Source organism: Oreochromis niloticus, linkage group LG15 (genome assembly GCF_001858045.2).
Source record: "Oreochromis niloticus isolate F11D_XX linkage group LG15, O_niloticus_UMD_NMBU, whole genome shotgun sequence".
NCBI lineage: Eukaryota > Metazoa > Chordata > Actinopteri > Cichliformes > Cichlidae > Oreochromis > Oreochromis niloticus.
This window is the reverse complement of record NC_031980.2, coordinates 27,833,889-27,857,275: the sequence shown is the minus strand read 5'-3', so window position 1 is coordinate 27,857,275 and position 23,387 is coordinate 27,833,889. Positions and strand designations below refer to the sequence as shown.

Here is a 23,387-nt window from a genome sequence, read left to right as displayed (position 1 = left end):
AATCCCTTTCACAAAACCTACCACATGTTACATGTTGAAGTGAGATGAGTCCTGTTCAATCTCAAAGCAAAAATAAAATATGAGTTGTTATTACTAATATTTGAAATATGTAGCAAGAAAATAAAAATAATAATGCGAAGCAAGACTGTTTCAAAACTTCCAGATACCAGATCACAATATCACATATAGCTGCTTGCTTCATCTGGGTGCCACAGAAAAGACTTTCTTGTGTTATTTCACATGTTGCATCATTGTTTCAAGTTTCAAGTTTAATTGTCATGTACAGATAAACAGTGTAGCCACATTTACCCATAATGAAATTCTTTGGCTCATGCTCCTGAGCTTTACACGAGCATATAGAAAGTGTGCAGTTATATTAAGAAGAAAATAACAGAAAATAGCAATAATAATAATAATAATAATAACAATAACAACAACAACAACAACAACAACAATAAAAGAGAAAAAAGTATTAAATATTTAGAGAATTTAAGACAAGTTGGTATTTACAGTTTGTGCAAGAGTATTTACAGGTTGGGCATAACTTGTGCAATGAGCATTTAAGTGGCATTTGTTGAAGTGACAGTGTGTAGTCCTGTAATTGTAGTGAGTGTGTAATCGTGTGTATAGAATGTCAGCAGTTCAAAGGCCTGATGGCTTGTGGGTAAAAACTGCCTCTGTGCCTGCTAGTGCAGGTCTGAATGCTCCTGAACCGCCTGCCGGACAGCAGGCGTATGAAAAGTCTGTGGCTGGGGTGGCTGGGATCAGAGAGGAACCGCTGTGTCTTCCTCATGCAGCGCCATCTATAGAGATCCTGCATGGCTGGCAGATCTCACCACCCTCTCTAGAGCTTTGCGGTCCAGAGCATTACAGCTGCCGTACCAGGTGGTGATGCAGCCAGTCAGAATACTCTCAATGGTGCATCGATAGAAGTTTGTTAGTATTCTGTCCAGCCACTGGTAGGATTTCTGGATGTCAGCCACTTCCTCTATCTCCCGGTGGTACATACCGTGCAGGGGCCTATCCTTCCATGATAGTTCCTCCTCTTGCTCTTCTTTCTTGGGTTTCTGCTGCCTGAGGTATTCACTGAGCACGAGGTCGGATGGAGCTATTTTCCTGATGTACTTATCAATGTTCGTTTCTCATTCTGTGTCTCATCCTGGACCATGGTTCTGACACTCCCTAGTCCATGCATCCTTCCTTCTGCTTAGCATACAGCATCAGGGTGGTTGACTTGGGGTGAAACCCTCCATGTGGTATCAGGAGCTTCCCGGTCTTGATGTCAGTGCCTTCTATCTCCTCCTTTGGCCAGCTTATTATCCCAGCAGCATAACTGATCAGGGCAGGGCATAGGTGTTGATAGCCTGGATCTGGTTCTTACCGTTCAAGCTGACTCCTCGGGACTTGCCTAACCCTCTGCAGGTAGAATAGAATAGAATAGAATAGAATAGAATAGAATAAACCTTTATTATCCCACGGATGAGAAATTTCGGTGTACTTAGTGGTTGCAGCTTTTCTAGCAGCCTCTTCGTTGTTCCCATTTTCCTGTGGGATCCCCAGGTACTTTTAGCCGCCCTTGATGTCTGCAATGTTGCCTTCTGGTAGTTCGATCCCCTCAGTTGTGACTAACTTCTCTCTTTGTTACCAACCCACTACACTTCTGCAATCCAAATGTCCAATGACATTGGAATGTCATTTGGACATTTGGATTGGATAAATGTAGTGTGTATATAGTGGTGCTGTGGATCAGTGAATCGATGTGTCATTCACTCTTGGCATACAGCTTAATGTCATCAATGTATTGGAGGTGGCTGACAACTGCTCCATTCCGTAGTCGGTATCTGTAGTCAGTCTTGTCAATAATAATAAATCAAAACACCAGTGGGGACTGCACATCTCCTTGGTAGATCCCACACTTGATGGTGACTTGTGCTATGGGCTATTTCTTTCTGTGCCGCACTCATGTATTGAGCCATGTGCCTGTTCATCTTAGCTGCTCTGAGCTTCCATGCGGTACTGAGGTAGGTTATTGGCTGGTAGTTGGTGGGCCCAGTCCCTTCTGGGGGTCCTTGGGGAGGACTTCAGTTAGCCATTCTGTGGGTCTCTCATTGACTAGCACGTGGTTCATTTGTGCTGCCAGACGCTCATGGGGTGCAGTTGGCGTCTTCAACCAGTAGCCATGTCGTGGCTAGGGATGGGTACCGGTATCTGGTGCCATTATGGCACCGGTTCTGACATAAACGGTAGTAACCAGGCCGAAAAGCAGCGCACATTTCGGTGATTTATTTCGGTGCTTTTTTTTCCTGAGATGTCATACACTTTGGATTCTAGCCAATCATTTTACATTTCCAAGAATAGTAGGCGGGCCCAGGTACATACGTTCTTTTAGAGCAGAGCTACAGATTAAAAATACCCAAGGCGAAGCGGTCAAAAGTCTGGCTGTACTTCACAGCAAAAGATGCAAACTCAGCAGCCTGCAACAAGTGCTTTAAGGTGATACTGTGCAAAGGAGGGAACACCTCGAATCTGATGAAACACCTGGCGACGCATAGCGTTTTTTTAAAAGCCGAGAAATGCACCGTATTTGATAGCTTGCTGCAAGACCGAGCACATCTACTGCAGGTGTGGTGCCTGTTATCGGACCCGGAGTTAGCAACATCCCCCAAGAACCCGAAGAGGAGAGTCCTGGCCCCTAGCCCTGCCACTGTAGCAGAAATGATGACGGATGATGATGGCAGCAGCAGCCGTTCTTCTCTGGGTGAGTAGCTTAATGTTGTTCGTGTGTAATTTACGTTGAGTAGGCTAACCACGTTACTAAATGAATGCATGTAAGGTGAACTAGGAAACACCGTCGTAGTTAGATGCGGCTGTCTTCTTGTTTGATGGCAAATACTCCCTTCACCCTGGCCAAAAAGGCTAAACTGACCAAAGAAAAAGTGGAAAACAGCTAAACATGAGAGGTTTTTGGACAAAGTTTGTGTTTTTTCCATTGTTTAAGCACTGCTTCTAGCCAAGAGTGATACTATATATGCCCTATAGCTGCAGAAAAGGCTAACATTGTTATCTTTTTACAAAAAAAACAGCTAAACATGAGAGGTTTTTGGACAAAGTTTGTGTTCTCCATTCTTTAAGCACCGGTTCAAGCACCGTTTAAGCACCGGCACCGTTTCAAAAGTACCGGTTTGGCACCGGTATCGGATAAAACCTAAACGATACCCATCCCTAGTCATGGCCTGGTGCTGCCCAACCCTTCATGCTAGAGACCCTTTCATGGATGCCTGCCATATATATATTTCACAGAGAGCAGACCCTGTCTGCCAGTGATATTCAGGTTTATAGACAACACATTTTAAAGCACACTAATAAGCTGACTACATTTTTTTTGTCAGACCTGTGACTTAATGACATGTCATTAAATGAGTCAGTGTGTGTGATATGTAAGATTTCCGCAGTAAAATGTGTATCAGCAACTAAACTAGTCTTCTGCTGACATTTTAATTTGGTGGCCTGTTAATTAGATCATATACAATTTACCCCCATTGCAAAATTTGACATTACACAACAACATTCGTTTCACTCAAAATGTGAATTTTAGTGAAATGGTTTTCATTACAAATAATAGTGTTGTAGTGTTCTTGTTATTTGTTATTTTCAACTAAAGTCATTTTGTGTGACCAGCAAGACCCCCTGCAAAGCAAAGTTCTCCAAAACAGTGCTTCGAACAGCTAGGATACCGCACAGAACTCTTAAACTCTCAGGCCTCTGGTAGAAGCTGAGCAAGTTTAAAAAAAAAAAAAAAAAGCAGTAAAAGGGTAATAACATAATAGCTACACATGGGTCATTTAACAAATGCAAAGTACTAAGCATCAGGGCCACACGTTAGTCCTGAAGTCTTCCTACCTTACACTTTCCTTGTAACTGGGAACGTCTGACTTATGTTATATATTGTAGTTTCTAGAAAACTAATTGAAACATACCAATTCGTATTTAGGGAACACTGCAGCAAAAATTATAGCAGAGATTTGAAAAAAAAATGTTATGTATTTTTTTTTTTTTTTCATACTGTCTACACCAGTCCATAAGAATGGAAATAGGAAAGAAAATACAGTTCACATTATTATATACTCATTGTCCAGCTAAATAAAGTCAAAACGACAGAAGATAACTCAAAAGTTAGGATTCCATGGTAATGGATCACATGTTGAAGGTAATCAAAGGGCAGCAGCTTTCTCAGAAAATTCATTTGCTTGCGTCATTTACCTCAAAGTCTGAAATGTATTCTTTTAGTTTGCTGCTTACAATGAACCCCATTTAGCACAAATGGCCTCCTTTACAAACCTGAATTTGTACTTCTGCGAAAACATGGTTACATAATCAAAAAAACGAAGGGACAAACAGTATGTCAGTTCACAACTTTTACTGTGACCAAGTGTGATCTCAACAATGACTTTTTGTACTTCTTCCTGCTTGAAGCGTCTCCAGAAGGACTTTGATTTTCTCAGAAAAAAGGCAGTAATCTGATATTCTGTTGGGCTTAAGAAATTGCAGTCACTCATCTTCACATTAAGAAAACATTCTTTGGGAAAAAAAGACCAGGAGACCAGCCTTTAACATTACACGCAAATGATACAATTTACAGTCTGCATACTTTCCAGTTGCTGGGCTCCTCATTTCTCATATGTGTACCTGGAGAAAATACACAGTGCAGATTTACTAGCTGGGACGACTCATCGTTATACTGCAATCGAGCACATATGAGAGTGGATAGTTGTGCCAATGGTCCACTCACATGACACAAATTTATAGACACAGAGGCAACCAGTTCATTACAATAACGACTCGTGCAATCTAACAAACTCAAAAAGGAGCATCCGTAGGTTTAAGTAGAGACACTCAGAGGCTTTTGTACTCCCTGTATGTGTATAAATGTGACTGAAATGAGGAAACCTGAAGTGAAAAGCCAAACTGTAAGAGCAGTGTTTACAACTTAGAGACATCCTAATGCACCAATTACGTACTCCTTCTGATAATGCCCTACCCCCAGTAAATGTAATTCAGTTTTAATTATAAATAGATATCTGCCCCACGTTTATTCCTGTTGAATAATGGTTTTCATCAGTAATTGAAATCTCCATGAAGTATGATGCATCACCCTAACCCTAACCCTAACCTCATCCTACAGTTTTTTTATGTGTCTCAGGTAGAACAATAATTTTGACCAGTTTCATAAAACCAAAAACTACTGATTTTTAGGTAGAGGGTTTGAGTTAGGGTTAGGATTTGTGTCATCACGATCATGCCTCAGACCTCAGAGTTTTTATTTATTGTTTTCATTGTGTAGTCTCAGTTACAACGCTATGTTCAGCAGAGCATATTAATTTTCATCATATACGTCACACTGACACCATGTTCAAAAGTGTTATGGAATTTCCCATTTTCCCTACAGGACCATTGTACACCTCCATCTGAGTCAGCCAAAGTAAACCCTAGCCTTTTGGACCACATCCTGTGCATCCTGTACAACAAAATCTGGAGAGCTGAGTGGCCTTGCAATGGCCTGATCAAACTGTATGTTGCATCGTTTTTACGTTTGTTAAAGTTAGTTAAAGCAAACCTGAGTCTGTTTTCTCGTCCAATAGAAGTAGGACATAGAGCAGAATGGTAGAAAATCAGACATTTATGCAAACATGATGATTCTTCTTAACAAAAGACTCACCTATAATACAGACGTAAAGAGCTGCAACAATGTCCGCCTCCCTGGAGAGTCTTGAGGCGAAAGGGTCACCACGGAGGAGATAATGTGGGAGGTATGAGGGATGTGGCCATGTTGCGTTCTCCATCACTGCCATCAGCAGAGAATGTCCTGTGAAATAGAGGAAAAGGCTAAAACAATGGAGCTGTTTCCTCAAGATGAAAATTGTTCACAAACAAACATGCAGACATCAGGTAAGGGACACATAATGTACATTTTTGTGCTGCATTACACAAACCTGAATGCTCCATATGCGCCTAAGTCAGCTGCACATGTCACAAGTGTCAACATTTCTGTTCGACATTAATGTAGCAGTCAAGGAAAACTCACTGCACAGTTTTCCTGACTGCCAGAGAAAGAACGAAATTAAAACTCTCCCACAAAGAAGAGGAAAACATCAACCTCCATTAAAGTTCTAGTGCCTACCAAAAGAAATCAAATTTAAAAAATAGGGGGGAAAATTGATAACAGTTGTAGTGTGCTCGCATGGGTTACAAAACAGGGCAAGAACCTTGACAAAGCATTGTGACAGCATGCTGAAAATTCAGAGTTTTTGGTTTTTGAGTGCTCTGGTGTTTGCTGTGGTTGCCAACATGAAAATTGTCCCTCCCTGATTAATTTGGATAATTAGAAGTAACAAAAATATAAAGTAATTGTGTTATCGTCTTTGCGATCATAATAAATGGAGTTATATATATATATATGGTAAATGAAATGGCCTGCATTTGTATAGCGCTTTTCTAGTCCATAGGACCCCAAAGCGCTTTACACTACATTCAGTCATTCACCCAGTCATACACACATTCACACACTGGCGATAACAAGCTACATTGTAGCCACAGCTGCCCTGGGGCGCACTGACAGAGGCGAGGCTGCTGGACACAGGCGCCACCGGGCCCTCTGACCACCACCACCAGTATATATATATACACACATTTTCTTTTTAGGGGTACATTCATAGATCAAAAATCTGTCAGATTTAGGGTTAATTAGCAAGCTAGGAGCCATGATTAGCACTGACACTGAGTTAACTTCACAACACTGCTAGCCGCTCTCGTTATCTCTCTCGAATCTAATTAGGCTTTCCCATCATATGCTTATGGCTGGCACAACCTTCATGGAAGCCCATTTCATTTATCCCGAAGTAAGACATGATATCAGCAAACCAAAAATGAAATATAGCAGTTACAGAGAAGAACTCCTTTAATGTTGTTAACCAATGGCAATGTGAAGCAGCCAAGTAAGCCAAAACTACTACAGCAGGTGGGAAACCAGTAAACCAAATGACAAAAGACATGCAAAATAGCTCACCTAATTCCAAAAGTTACATTAGATTATATACTTGCACTTTTGGAGGTAGGTTGTGTGGGCACTACTTGAAAACTTGAATTTGTAAAATTTTATACCTCACAGTCAAATATTCATTACAGCTATAATGTAAAAAAGAAAAATGTTATGCTGTCTTAGCAAATAACAACATCTACCTTGGTACAACAGAAGGTTCAAAAAAACTCTTTCTTAAATCAGCCAGTAATGTTCAGTATGTGTGGGTAGCCAATAAGCCTCTGAGATTAAGTGGGAATGCTGATGCTTTCATGTCTCATGAACGTCTACTAAGATATTAGCATGTTTGTCAGTCAAAAGTCTAACAACCAGTCAAGTACAATGACAATACCATGAGAGATGTAATAAAAGGAAGCATTTTAGACAATGCCACTGATGGAAAAATGTTGACTGGAGGTCATAGATTTGGTTGCCTTTAAAAAAAAAAATATACCAACCTGAAAGTCATGTTGTTATAAGCACAAAGCTTCATAGATACACATATTAGGGCTATAATACAGTTCAAGTTTTTTTATATAGCACCAAATTAATTTGAACTGATCTGAATCAAGACCCAGTTTTATTTCATTCAAACGTGTCTTTTTAAACAACACTACTATAAAATGCGTTTACCTTAAAACACAGTGTTTAAAAAAACCAAAAAAAAAACCAAACAAAAACCCCCACTGTGAACAAATACTACTATGCTAAAATAGGGAACTTCTTTTAATGTCTTGGTTATGTTTTTATTCAGTCCAGTTTCATCATCTATACCAAGCTCTGACTCAAACTGTTATGTGCAGTATTAATTCAAAAGCTGAAGCTAAAAGTGTTATGCTTTCTAGTGTAATCTGTTGCTGTATGAAGCATGACTGAAATTATATTTATGTGCGTTTTGGGGGCCTCTATGAGCTTTTGATACTGTTCAATCATCTATAGGACAGTCATCAGAAAAATGCATAAGTGTATCGATTTTTCAGCTAAATGAAATGAGAAATGTTAAGTTTTATGCGTTACATACAAGCACTGTACAGTGCTTAACAAATTTTTTTACAGCACCTACCATAAAAACATGGAGGAAAAAATAGAAATATAATAATAGAAATATAAAACTTAAAACAAAAAAATGTATTGTTATTTATTAGGCAAAAAACATAATGAATTAATGTTTTTATACCCAAATTTCAGCAGACACATGGGTCTTCTCTATGAATCAGAAACGACTCAAGCACAACATTCAACCGCTAAATGTTTCTGTTCTGGAATGCAAGTAAATAACGGTTCATCTTCATCAAAAAAATAATAATGTGCTCTGCTATTTTTTTTTCTATTTTTTATGACAACAATTACATTTAAGCAATTAAGTATTATTTTACTTAAAGAGCTTAAATATACTAATGAATTAACCTATTACAGACATAAAAATGATTTTGGTAGTTACCAATGCTGTTAATTCAGGGCACCTGTGGCATAAACCACAGTGGGTAACCCTAACCCTAATACATTTATTAAGCACTGTATATCACACTTTGCTTCACATCTAAAGTTGACTGATTTACATGAAGACTTGGTGTACTTTGTGTGGTCTAAAAATTTATGGTAATGGTTTGTTTCTACATGGCTTCATTTTCAATGAATAGTGTAGCTTTAATAATGACTAATTATACTGATTCATGTATATTTTATTATTTTGATCAGATTTTGTTTAATTAACAAACTCATAAGGTAGGAAAATATTAATGGAGAAGGCTGTTCATCTATTTAGCACTGTCCTTCTTGCTTGAATTGAAAGCTTTTTGCTCAACCGTTAAGCATGAACTGTGAAATCTTGTGCATTCTGAACTAAATGAAGAGATCACAAGACCAGCACACATCCTTCCTTCACTGCATGCGGCCAGATCCCATTTCGGTTCATGTCTTTAGTAGTAAGAGTGATCACAGTAAAACCGCATACCATCAAATGTTTGGCCAAGCTCCAAAACCTAGTGACCTTTATAATGAAGTCCATCCATCCTCTTTGTCTATCAGGCAGAAAGTCATTGATATTTGCCATTGGCATAAAGATCAAGCTCCAAACCACTTTCAGTGACTTAATCTGCTCTGTCTTTTTCTAATAAAGCACTGGCTGCAGTGACTTTTGCCCCTTTAAAAGATGTACATACCTTGGCTTTCAGTACATTCTCACTGTAAAATCACTGATCAACCACTAATCAACATCTCAACATACAGCCAGTATGAATGAAACAGTGAGCCATATATATATAGTTGTATTAAGTTGTAAAACTATCTTTAAAAACAAAACCTGATGTTCAAAACCTGCCTCACAGCTTCCATAACCCTCACTATTTTCAAACTGCTGCATTCACAAATCACCCTACATGCTGAGGTTATATTAATATTGTGCCATGTGCAAGGAAAATAACATTTCACTGTCCTCACAAAGCTCTTTGACCTTATCTGTTTGATCAGAATAATTAGAAGACAGGGATGGCTGTATTCTTGGGGGTCTTTGCCCCCCCCAAGAGTACCGAAAAGTCCTGGTTCTCCTGGATCCATCTCTGTCTGCCTCTGACTCCTAGGGGGCGTTATTGCGGCTTCCCACCCTCATTTTCAAGTACATTTTATGACAAAGACACATACACACTAACACTCGACACGCTCTCCTTCTCTCTCCCAGACTCACACACACACCCCTCAAGAACATTGTTGTGTATCTGTGTGTTTTATACTTAGATACATTATGCATTTCTCTTTGTAACGTCCTTTTATCACGTCTTCCCCTACCCCCTAGCCACCCCTTTTTTTTTCTCCTGCCTGTCCTGCCTTAGACATTGTCATACTGTATACCAGATATAACTTTAAATAATACGAACAGAAAGGAAGAAATAAACATAAATCCTAAACGAGATGAGCCTATAGAGAATTTATAGAGCTGACCTTGGAAAAGCAAAATGTGTTTCATTCAGATCATAATTCTGATTGCAAAAGCTGTCAGACAGGTAAGGTTTCAAAAGAAGAAGAATGAGAAGACATATCTTTGCACTGTTTGTGCAAACATTTCTCATTCATGTGGCTTGAGATGAGGTGTCAAAGGAAAACTAATAAAACACAGCATACACAGTCAAGGTCAAGGCTCTAAAGGGTCTTTTAATGTGAGAGTATTTGTCTTTTGTGGTGCATCTGCTTTGGTTTTTTCGGTCTCAAAAGTTGGGATATGGCTTCTATGTTAAGAATGCTTTACATAATAATGCTGAGAAAAGCCTAGGGTTATTTTTTATGACAAAATAAAACTGAAAAAACACAAGCAGAGCAGTCAGACCTGTTTTTTGTTTCACTGTTTCACATTATAACCAAGAAAAAGTAAGCAAAAGTATACACATTAGTCACTTAAGCCAAAGTATAGATACTAATATTAAAAAATTTTCTGGTAAATGCTGAAGTAAAAGATAAATGATGAATATACAAATAAAAAGTAGTTCTTTGGAGGACATTTATACCAGGTAATTTTTTTGTCAAGCTAACTGAACCTCATATTATGCCATAATAATGCTTAAATATCTGTTACAAAAACCAAAAAAAACCAAAGGGAATCTAAAAAGTAGATCTATTTTCTATACAGCTTCATTACCTTACATTTATACGCTAATATTGACCATGAACATCACAGCTGCTCTGCACCAGCCCAACACAGGGCTTCATTGCAAATTTCACCAAATTTCTTTCAGTGAACATGCGAACAACAAAATATTCTTATACTTCAACTTGTACTGCAAGATGTTAAAAAGAACAAGGACCTTACATTTAAGCATTAAATTTACAGTTGGTCAGTCCTTTTGTTACTTTACATTATGTCTTTTTTTCCCATCTCTTGGTGAAGAAGTTTTCTCTCCAAGGGAAACTACACAATAACAGTTTGTGTTCTTTGAGCTGTTAGAAAGTTTGCATTTTTCTGTCACTTAGAAAATAATACTTTCTTAAAACCCACGTCCTTTGTTTGGTGCAAGCTAGCTGCTGAAATACTGCATCACCTTTCCAGATAATTAAGCCAAAATTTAATAAGGTTTAACTCCTTTTCAATTTTGCACTGCCAGTTACTGGTATTTGATCTTCTACCTGAACTGGGAACAAAGATTAATCGACCCTCCATATATCTATAGGAGTATAATGACAAAACATGATGTGGTAGATTAGATTTGTTAGATGCATTAGATTAGAAGGAATTAGCACATCTAAAACAACAAAAGTCTAGAAATAGACTGAATTGCAGCAAAGAGAGCAGACATTTGGAAAGGAGCATATCAACTACTATTAACAGTGGGGCATTGAAGTAAAAAAAAAAAGCTTCACACAGTGCAAGTACCTGATGGCATGATTAAGAGTACTGTTTTTCCTTAAGGCTTCTGCACAATCTATTTAGTCAGTGTCTCCTTACTAAAATCTCAAGTATTTCCTAATACAGCTCAGAGTATAAATCCCTCTCTCTGCAGCAGAGTTGAATTATTATTATTAAATTATTCCTGACCTAAAATGACCCCTGCTGGGTCAAAACATCTGCACATGATGTATTTTTAGGATGTTTTTTAGACACAAGTCACAACTGTTAAACAACTTAATGTTAACGTCATTAGCCATCTACAAACCCAATTTGGAAAACGTTGAGACGCTGTGTAACATGTAAAAACAAAACCGAATGCCATGATTTGCAAATCTCATGAAGCCATTATTCATTCAAAATAGAACATAGAAAACATATCAAATGTTTAAACTGAGAAAAAGTTTGACTTTTGGAAGAGGAACATTGTGTCATTCTTGTGTGATATAGGGTTCTAGCTGCTACACCCATGTTTAACAGATGGGCGTAGATACTCAGTGTTGTACCTCTCTCCTGACATCTTCCATACATAGTGACGACTTGAACAAAAAATTCCAAATCTCGATTCATAATCCCATAAAAGATGTTACCATTGATTTCAAGTCCAGTTGTTGAGTAATTTGGCCTCAGATTACCTCAGGTTGGCTTCTTGGCAGAAAACCTCCCATTGAGACCATTTCTAAAATTACAGCCTCAACTGATCAACTGAAGGGCCAGATACATCTCCCATGTCATGATTTTGTTGGGATTTTTCAATTTTTCCATTTTACACTGCACACCATGCTGACATATGCCATGTTTTTGGCCAACAGCTCTTTGGGAATCACTTTGCTGGTACAAAAATAATATTTTATGCCTGTCAAATGGTGTTACTTTGAGGGCATTTTTTGTAGATTCAGCTAAAGAAATGCTCTCAGGACAGGCTGCTAGTAACAACGTGTCTAAAAATACAATTTAAAATAAAAATCTCTACAGTTTTCTGTTTTGTGTAGACACAAAACTAGTTGATCCCTTGAGTTTGATAGCTTTTTTACACTTGAATAATTCATAGGTCAGTGTTAAGTGGCTTAACAAACAAGCAAAAAAAAAAAAAAAAAAAAAAAAAATAGTCCTCCAAAAATGTTTAAAACAAAATCCTAAGCCTCCAACAAGTCATCATTTTCTCACCAAACGGTTTTTCCCAAGGGCTAAGATGGTTTGCAAATAATTTCTGCTACAAGAAACAGTCTCAGCTTTAAGGTCAAATTCTTAGAAAATCTTATAACTCCAAGAATTTCTAAGAATTTCAGCTCTAGGAGCAATTCTTCATACAAGGAATCTTTGTGAATTCACTCACTGATCATAATGGCGTCATAATTTTCATGGGTGACAGTAACTTCAGTAGCACTTCATGCGTGGCATCCATTCTTCTCTGAAATTCTTTGAAAGACTCCTCTTCTCAGAAAACTGATATTTAGGATCATTTCCAATGATAAAAGTACCTCAGAATTTGCCAAAGAACTTATGCCACACACTTTTTTTTAGACCAGTACACTTTACATGAGTTCAGGAGGCTAGCAACAACAATTCAAGTTTCCATACATACGTTTGAAAAGGTAAACAACTACCTGTAACTAACTACAATATATTTACACAAGTACTTATGTATTTAAGCACAGCTGTGAACTACATTTACTGTAACTGAGTACTAGAGGTTTGTGCAACTTGTACTACCCAGTTATTACATTTAACTGACATTTGTTTGCAAAATCCTTGCCTAAAATAAAATCAACTGCCGAGCACAGAGACAGGCTTCTTATGAGATAAAAAATAGTTCATCACGTGTCCATTGCATGCTCCCTCTTTTCAAGTACTTTCTAAAACAAAGTTCCATTCTTCTTCCTTCTGGTGCAGCACTGTCTACAGATGAGTCTTTCTAAAGCAAAAAAATGAAAAATATGAAAATAATTACACTGTCCTTGCTCTTAGTTCTTCTATTTCAAAAAGCATTTCAGTGTAACTTGTAATATAGACATTTAGATAGATAGTTAGATAGATAATCTCTTTTCTGACAAATTAGATAAATTAATTCCCAAATATTCTCAGTCTTGTGTTTCCTCTCATGATCACTGCACTCAGAAAAATTAGGGTTCTTAAATGGTTCTTCAGATGTCTCTATGGTTCTTTAAAGAACCATCATACGTCAAAGAACCTTTTTATTTTGAAGATGGTTCTTTAGCTATTACAAATGGTTCTTTAAAGAACAAAAGGTTCTTCATCCTTAGCTATCTGAGTTTGTCGGTGTAAAATGGCATAAATATTCATTCACTTCAATGAGGGTGTGAATTATACTGTGTGTTTTGTTTGTGTGCGTGTGCGGGGGGGCAGATGGTGGGATACTGAATATTCAAATTAAAGTTAGAAACACTTGCTTAAAAATATGCAGGGTGGGTGCTGGGGGCTAAAGCCTAAAGACCCCCAGCACCCACCCTGCAAACCCACTGATCACAAATAATGTGGTAACAGAATATAGAATTTATTATTAAGACGTTTATGAATATGGTGAATTTATAAATTAACAATCCATTCGGGGGATATTAGACAGATTCAGATACTGATCTATATCAGATCTCTCTCTCTCTCTCTCTCTCTCTATACATATTAGAAAATATAGCATAATGATAATAAAAGTTACTGTGAACTTTACAAACCACCCAGCAGTATGTAAAGTCAAATTATAAAATAACATAAGTAAATAACAATTGCACATGTGATCTGAGTACTTGTTTATCACTGCGCAATTTATTATTTGTGTCGAGCCAAATAAATGACAGGGAGAGAGAGAGAGAGAGATGGAGAGTGAGAGAGACGTTAGAACACGTCGTACAACCGGGGGGGGCAACTGTAGGGATGCGCATGCGCACACAGATTGTGCGAGCCTTGAACTTTCTAAGGGAAAAAAAAAAAAACTTTCTCTCCGACGGTGCCAGTGGATAGCAGTCTTCAGTCTTCAGTACCTGCTGGTCTTTAAAGGATTCTGGATTCCTGGACTGTTGGAAAAGGTAAAACATTATCATAAAACCTTTTTATTGTTTTGTTTTTCTTACTCGTCACTGTAGCTTGCTGTTAATGTTGTGCTAACAGTAATGGTTAGCTATGTTAGATACGTTAGCCTTTGACGTTAACGCAGTTTAGTATCTGGTATATAGAACTGTTTTCCTAACAAAACCACTGTTACAATTAAATATAGGTGCTCCCAATTAATTTGGCCTCTAAAATATGTGGCTCTATTGCGTGCTGCGTACATAAACTAATGTCAGCTAGACAGATATTAAAATTAATAATATTGTTAAAGTCACCAAAATGGCGCCTGAAGCCTGTTGTGTGAGCTCTGTGTCTGGTCTACAAAACTCAGAAATTCAGTAGCCTGTACTTCGAATTGTGGAGTAGCTGTATAAAATACAGCAATGCATAAGTGTTTTGAATAAATAGAAATGTGACACATGAGAAGTTGTGTCTTTGACTGTTACTGTATAACTTATTTTCAGAGTAGTTGACAAATTATGCTCCGGTCATTTGATGTTACCAAGATAATGTCCTTTTTTAATATAGTTAAATTTTTTATGTACATTTCATTTATCCAACATCATACATTAGGCAAAAAAAGAGGTCATCATACTAACAAGACCAGATAATCCAAAGCATAAAATAATCAATTTTTATCTGAAGAAGGCTTAAAAGTTAGAATAAACGGTGGTATAGTGGTTAGCGCTGTTGCCTCACAGCTAGAAAGACTGTTCAATTCCCGGGGTCAACCGGGTGCCTTTTTGTGTGGAGTTTGCATATTCTCCCTGTTTCTGTGTGGGTTTCCACCCACAATCCAAAGACATACATATCTGAATGACGACCCTACCATGGACTGGCAACCTGTCCAGGGTCTACCCCGCCTAAAAAAAACAAAAAAAAAAAACAGGTGGGATAGGCTCCAGCACCCCTCCGATCCTTATGACGATAAAGCGGCTTGGAAAATGAATGAACAAAAAATAAATAAATAAATAAGTTTTTGATGTCACAGAATAAAACAATGTAATGGCATTTTGTTTTGTTTTAACAGATCATGGCTCAGCAGTGGACTGTTGGAGAAGTATCTCTTTGGCTTGGGGAAAATGAATTAGCAGATTATCAACAGGTCTTTGTAGGGTGAGCATTTCTATGGATATCAGTGTCCACGGTGCTCCACAAGAAAACCAACATATGAAAAACTGCTGAAACATCAACAGATATACCATGAAAGTGAATGTGGATTCTTCATTGTCTGCAGACTAGAAGACTGTCCCAGAAAGTTTTTGTCTGTGAAATCTTTGAAAAAAATCACATAAGGAAGAAACATAAATATCAGAAACAGGAATTAGAGTCTGCCCCAGACTGTGACCCTGTCATCCAGGAAACTGTTGAATTTCCCCAATCATCTGAACGAGCTCTGAGTGAACTTATAGAGAACTTTACAGAGACTGTGAGAAAACAACTGGCATTGTTTTCCTTGAATCTTCAAGAGAAAAGTATTGTAAATAGAAAAGTTCAAACATTTGTTCTTAGTGAAGTAGAGTCACTTTTCAAGTATTTTATTGAAAACTATAGGGAGATATTTACTAAATGTTTGCAGACTCTTAATTTTGTATATCAAGTTTTCATTATATTGATGACAATAGTTTGGTAGAACATTGCTTCAGTGCAGTCAGCAACACATAACTATACAGATACTGTGTTGAGAAATTAAACTTGATTGAACCTGTTGAATGTATCCTGGGGATAGATCCTTTTACTGGGAAACAGGACACTTTTCAGTATATTCCACTTCTAAAAGTCTTAGAATTAATCAGTATTGGGACTAACGCGTTATTAAGTAACGCGTTACAGTAACTACGTTATTATTGTGGTAACGAGCACGGTAACTAGTTATTATGCCAAAACCAGGAACGCGTTACTCGTTACTGGGATTTAGATAGGCTCGTTACTCGTTACTTCGTGTGGTGGCTATCGGAGCTTCCACAGATTCAGTAACATTAGCAAGTGGTGGAGGCCAGCAGGTGGATGAAGGAAAAGGGAGGCAAGAGGAGAGACCCGAAGCGGCCGCCGGTCCGAGTGTCAGGTGAACTGAACTTCAGGTAAGAAGTTATGACCTGCAGTCTATCTGGGTCAGATATAAACCAAGTTTAGGTGGAGTTTATTTTCGGTATGCTGACATTTTCGTACTGCGTGCTAGCTAGCATGACGGAGTTTCTATACAGCTGTGTGGGTGCTATGTTACTGATGTTGAACTTTATTTTGTTCATACGGTTAATTATTAGAGTTTCCAACCGTCCCGTAAAAAACAGAATCGTCTGGTATTCAGAGAAAATATTACGCGTTTCGTACTGAGGTGAAAAGGAACACAGTTTGTCCCGGACTTCAGCTACAATGAAAAAGACACAAAGCTGAAGCTGCACAGCTGCCTCTTCTTCTCTCATTCTCTCCTCTCCTGTTTCTACTTCAATCACGAAACTGATCAATGATCAGCTGATCGGCTTTTCTCTCTTGTTTATTTATCGCCCACTTTGCGCCAGAAAGAGGAAACCAGCGGATGTCGCGTTAAACAACAGCAGCACGTTTAAGCTTGATCAGCTGTTGTTAGAATTTATTTAATATTAATTTCTAGTATCAGCTGATGCTTGTTGGAGCCACAGCTGTAAAGCTGCTGGTCATGATATCGGTTTGGTTATCTGGTGAGAGGGAAACATGCAGATGAAACCAGGAGATGTCCTTACTGAATCATCAGAGCTGAACAGGTGATGGAGAAACAGGTTTACCTTTTAGGTGACATGAATGAGTTGAAGGGAAGTTATGAACTGTTTCTGAGAGACAAATAACACCAGGATCCTTTTCTACGTAGCTGACAGCTGGTAACTGTGCAGGGGCGGGTCTAGCAAAGTGTTGCCAGGGGGCCAGGTAGGGCATTAACAGGGAAAGAGGGGCACAAAGAAATACTTTTCTTTATTATTCTCATTTAAAATGTCTCGCTTTTAAAAAAATAATTATCTGAGTCTTACAACAAACGATTGATAGATTGATACATATATACCATCAGAACAGTGTACATCACTGTCACAACAGTGTTTGTTTTCATTCAAAGGCTTTATGATTTTTCCTATAATGGTGGGCCGGTCTCTAGTCAAAATGCCCGGGACGATTGTTTTGTCCCAGTCCAGCTCTGTATGCAGCTCATCTGCAGTCTGGTGTTACCTACATCTTCCTATTCAGAAGGCAGAATTTCCAAGTTCTGAGTACAATCAAAAGCACCACGACTGCAGTTTTTGTGTTGGATGTAAAAAGCAGGCTAGAATCATGGCGGTGGTCAACGACGGTCCAGGCGTGGGATTTCTCTCGTGGAAATGTGCACATTATTTTTTCCTTTCTATTGGTAGGTGGCACAGTGCACGTGTGGCAAGTAAGCAAGCTAGAAGACTGGCAATCTGGCTGGGTATCCAGTTACGGAAGCAACACATTAACAAGAGAATTCTGAGTAAAACCAAAGTTACTTTCCCTAGTAACTAGTTACTCTGAAAGTAACGAGTAACTTGAAGTAACTGAGTTACTTTTGATAGAAGTAACTAGTAATGTAACTAAGTTACTAATTTAAAGTAACTTACCCAACACTGGAATTAATATGTAATGATCCTAACATTTTAAGACAAATTTTTAGGCCAGATCCCCGTGCTCCTGAAACCTTAACAGATTTTAGTGATGGGAAAATTTACAAAGAAAGTGATTTTTTTAACACAGACAACCCACATTTGAGAATTCAGTTGTATAGTGATGAATTTGAAGTTGCTAATCCATTCGGATCAAAGAAACTTCTACATAAAGTGTCTGCATTTTATTTTACTTTGGGAAATATTCCACCAAAAGACAGATCTGTTTTAAGACATATTCATCTGTTGATACTTGTCAAACATAGATTGGTGAAAACATATGGATTTGAGAAAATATTAGAACCATTAATTTGTGACCTACAGGTTTTGCAAGAACGTGGATTACGATTAAAATTTGAAGACAGACAGTACTGCATCAAAGGTGGTCTGGCCACAATATCTGCAGACAACCTAACCTCTCACACACTTGCAGGTTTTAGCTGCTCATTCAGTAATGGTAGAATATGCAGGTTTTGTATGTGTCATTACGAGGACCTGTCTAAGATCATTAGTGAGGGAGATTGTGTTCTTAGGACAAAGACTATTCATGCATACCATCTGCAATGTGTTAAAGATGACCCCCACTGTAGGTCAGTGTATGGTGTAACTGGCCCATGTGCCTTCAACAAGCTGTCATATTTTGATACCACAAATGCATTCCCACCTGATGTAATGCATGATTTTCTTGAGGGGTTCATTCCTCTTGTTTTGAAGTCTGTTTTAAAAGCCTTGCACAAGGACAAAACCGTTACTATCCAAGAGGTGAATGACAGCATAAGGAATTTTAGTTTTGGACAGAATGACTGCACCTCCAAACCTGCTCTAATACCTGAGAAGGTAGCACTGGATGGAAATATCTCTGGAACTGCTGTTGAGAAATGGACATTATTTAGGACTCTGCCTTTCCTCATAGGCTCCAGGATTGAAAAGGGTAACAAGTTGGTTCGAGAAATAGGAGAGATTATTCTTGCTCCAACCATCAGCACTGACTGGATTAGTAACCTACATGAACTGATCACTTACTTTTTGACAGATTTCAACAATCTGTTTCCTGGTGTGTTTACACCCAAGCTGCATTTTCTGCTACATTATCCTCGGCTCATCCTTGATTATGGGTCACTCCGCTCTCATTGGTGCATGAGGTTTGAAGCCAGACATCAATATTTCAAGAATCACCAATAACTATATTAATATTTGTCAGACTTTGGCAAAGAGGAATCAGCTTCGTCAATGCTGGGAGTGGCAGCCTGAACGGATCATCAGGAGCGATCATACACAAGCAGCAGTTAATAACTTATCACTTCAAGAACTTCCAGTGAACTTGCAGATTTGCTTGCAGAACTTGGAGGCAGCCGTTACTGTGGATGAGAAACTCTGGACGAGTAAATGCATGATTTTAAACTCTGTAAAATATGCAGTTGGAGATTTCTTCATTTTGGAACTTGTGCATGCAGAGCAAATTCCACTGTTTGTAAAAATAGTCCTGATTGTGTATATCAGGGCAAACTGGTTTCTTGTTGGAAGACTTTTCACAACACTGGAGTTTATAAGACACCTTCATTCGAACGCACCTCAGGAAAATACAGAAGTACAGAACACACTACATTCTTCAGCATACTACTGAAGAGGTTCTACGAGAATTCCCATGTCTCACTATCCCTGTTGTGGTGAGTGTTTTATCAAAAACTGCAGCAAAAAACAACAATAACAATAGTGCACGGCAAAAACACGAATATTTACTGATGTGCTGCACATTTATACAGACTTCTAATAATCACGTACCTACAGGACAGGCAAAGTGACTGAATCAGCAGATTTATTTCATGAGTAATAAAAGTACACTAACAGAACACTAACAGAAATTGCCACATTGACTATGTCTTTCTCTTTGGTTTTATTTTCATGCTACAGGATAATTTTGGACCAATCTGATGCCAATGATAGTTTTTTGGGAAGAATAGTCTAAACATCCCTTTTGCACAGCAATGTGTACTTGAGAATTAAAGTAAACAAATGCAAAATTATAATTTGTTCTCTAATGATAATTGATGTGTGAAATAATGATTGTTTTGGTTTGCTATATAATGGTATATATTATGGTACAAAGCTAATATGTATATGTTTATCCTTTATTTTAGCTTCTTGAAGAGGCTTCCATGTTACTTAAAACTGATGTGGACAAAAAAGTAATCCAAGGATTCAGTAAGTTGGCAGCGAAGCTTGTGTCAATAGCCCCAAACAGCAACCTTAAAAGCCTCTGCTTAAAATCAGTTGATGAGAGCCAGACAGACACTGAAAGAAAAGGTGACGGCACTTGGCAATAATGAGCAAAAACATTTTCAACTCCTATCTCAGATACCACTTTTTAAGGTTTCACATACAGCACATTAGTAAACACAGTGTCCCTTACAATATCCACAGACTGACATTTCTCCTTTCTCGTCTCTGCACTGATGTACCTTAAGATTTAACTGATATACCCTCGATGCTATACATATATATATATATATATATATATATATATATATATATATGTGTATGAAGATTTTCAGTCATTCACACAATGTTTATCCCAAAAAATGTTCAGAGGCAGCTAGACTTGCTCTGCAAGTTCTTTAGGACTCACATTATTTAAAGCTAGCAACTTACAGAACTGAACAACATTTTGGGGGTTTTGTATAAATGCTTAACATTTACACTGAATTACACTGAAAAGTTAATTAGGTATACATTTACTGAACTAATGCTTATGTTCTGCAAGACATTCAACTCCTGATGAAGGCACTCATATGGCCTTTACTGCTTTGTATTAACAAAATTGGCCAGAAAATATTTACATATTTCTCTTTATTTTCCAGGTCAGATAGTAAACACAGCTGTTCTTCTCCTGCCATCTATTTTCAAAGAAAATGCCTCTCATCTCTACGTCATAAATCAGGTAAATTTAGATTTTTTTTGGTATGGTGAGGGGGGGGGAGGAGTCTTGAACTAATCCAGTATTTTACAGGAGTTTTATACTTTCATTGGGACACCTGTTGTTTATACTTATTTAAACTATACTCCTCATTTCAAGAATTTAATTTCTGTTTCAGGATCCACACAGCCCAATACCTACAATCGTACTCAGCAGCAGTGACGGCAAGCCCTTGAGTGATTCAACTGAGGTCAATGTCCAGATGGATGGACAAAAAATGATTCTGGACAGTGGGGAAATGGACATTTCATTGGCGATGGGTATTGTCTTCTCCCTGTACCATGTCTACAATGTTGCCTATCCAAGTGAACTAAAAAAGACATTTTGCTTTTAGGAGGCATTTGTTCTCAACTTGGGAACTCTGACTACACCTGTACCAGTAGCTGTGCAAAGAGTGGCAAATGCATTAAATATCTCCTAGATTGCCAGCATAGTGCAGGTGAGAGACTGAAATTGTCCCAATGTGGACTAACAAAGGACCATGAGTCATCACATTAAACTTAACTTACATAACTTAAGGCTGCAGTTCATTGATAATTTAAATAAAAAGATTGTTCTTGAAATAGTTTTACTGAAAATGCAAACATGCTGATGAAAATGTGTTGTTTAATTGTCTGTTATGAAAGTATTGCTATTTCTAATGTAATAATTGTTGTTTTATCTATAGTATAATATTTATATGTATTTATTTATAGTACAGTAAAGATATTTAATTATTACTGTTTAAATTACTTATATGCTATTATTAGTAGTGGTGTTGTGCTTAGCGTTAAAATGCCTTTTTGTCTTTTTCTGTAATACAAAGTGCCAATAAACCATTAATATATGTCTATGCTTGTATTTATTTTACCCTACTCTATCTAATTCAATTTAAGATGCATTTTATTTTGAAAGATTTAAAATGGTTCTTTAAAGAATCACTCAGAAAAGGGTTCTTTAAGATGGGTCTTTAAAGAACCATTTGAAAGACCTTTTTAAAAATAGTTCTTCAAAGAACCATTTAAAAAAAAGGTTCTTTGAAAAACCTTTAAAGGTGCCCCAAAGAACCATTTCTTGATGGTTCTTTGGGGCACCTTTAAAGGTTCTTCAATGAACCACTGAAAGAAATGGTTCTTCAAAGAACCATTGTTTGAAAGGTTCTTTGTGGCACCAAAAAAGGTTCCTCTATGGCATCAGTCTAAAGAACCACTTTTGGTTCCAGTTGGCACCTTTATTTTTCTGAGTGTGGGAATGGACTGGACTTAATACTAATTAGAACATGACTGATGTATGAGATTTAAAACCAATCCCAACACTGATACTTGGTAATATCAAAAATCCAATATATCGGGCAATTTTTTTTTTCTTTTAGACACATGAACCATAAACAGATTTCCCCAACATTTGTTACATGTAGTTATTTATGAGTCTTTACTAACACAATTCAATTTAAAAATAATCTTGTTTGATTGTCAGAACAGTTCATAGATTACTTGTTTACACTCTGCCCGACTCTAATCGGATTAGCTGGCTGTTCTGTTTGTGGGGTTCCGAATACAAGTGTTGTCAACAGGAGAGTTGCACAATGCTCTCTAGTGGAAAAGGTCAAAACTCAGAACACTACTTTTTTTAATTTTCACATTTCGGCTGTTATAAACTCCAATACTGACCTATTAGCAAATAGCTGATATCAACTCTAATTACAATATTAACTTATAACAGAACTGTTATTATAAATGAACAATATTATTATGAATTTCGTGAGCAAGTCGCAATGAATTTGGTGATCATTTCGTCGCAAAAAAGCACTAATTTTGAAATCACTGAAAGAAATGCAGGTTGAAATTTACGTACATGCAGTCACTGTATTTTCCATAATCTAGGAGTAAACTTGAAATAAGGCGGTATTTACATTTATATGATTTTCCACTACAAAGTATTACATAAAGTATTTCAGCTGCGAGTTAGAGTAACACCTTCAATAAATGAGTAATTCAAATTCAAAATCTGACAGGCAAGTTAATATGTAATACTGTTATCTTTACATGTGGTCCAGCTGATGTGATCCATGGAGATACTTCCTCAATAATAGGAAAATGACATCCTACAGCCTGTTTATACCCTCAAGATTCCTTTTTCAGTCTCATTCCTGTGATGCTTAAATGATGCAGTCAAAGTTGCGTTTGCAGTGCTTCAGCATCAACTAGCACTACAAAAGAGGAGTGATCATGAATAGAATAATATTTGGCAGATAATTTAAAATACAACTTTTCAAACAGT

At 37.5% G+C, this 23,387-nt stretch overlaps 1 protein-coding gene and 1 long non-coding RNA gene across 3 annotated transcripts in view; one reads left to right on the top strand and one right to left on the bottom strand.

Annotated features, from left to right (window-relative positions):
* Window positions 1-23,387, bottom strand: part of opn5 (opsin 5) — a 69,170-nt gene that overhangs the window by 43,202 nt on the left and 2,581 nt on the right. For both annotated transcript variants that reach the window (XM_005465756.3, XM_005465757.3), the window contains one exon: window positions 5,717-5,863. In XM_005465756.3, coding sequence (XP_005465813.1) covers window positions 5,717-5,849 — 133 coding nt within the window. In that variant the 5' untranslated portion in view covers window positions 5,850-5,863. The remainder of the gene's footprint in view (window positions 1-5,716; window positions 5,864-23,387) is intronic.
* LOC112842476 (uncharacterized) lies at window positions 19,330-21,769 on the top strand. Its single transcript, XR_003214258.1, has 4 exons — window positions 19,330-19,821; window positions 20,293-20,458; window positions 21,013-21,092; window positions 21,247-21,769. It is a non-coding gene; the product is annotated as an uncharacterized LOC112842476 (long non-coding RNA).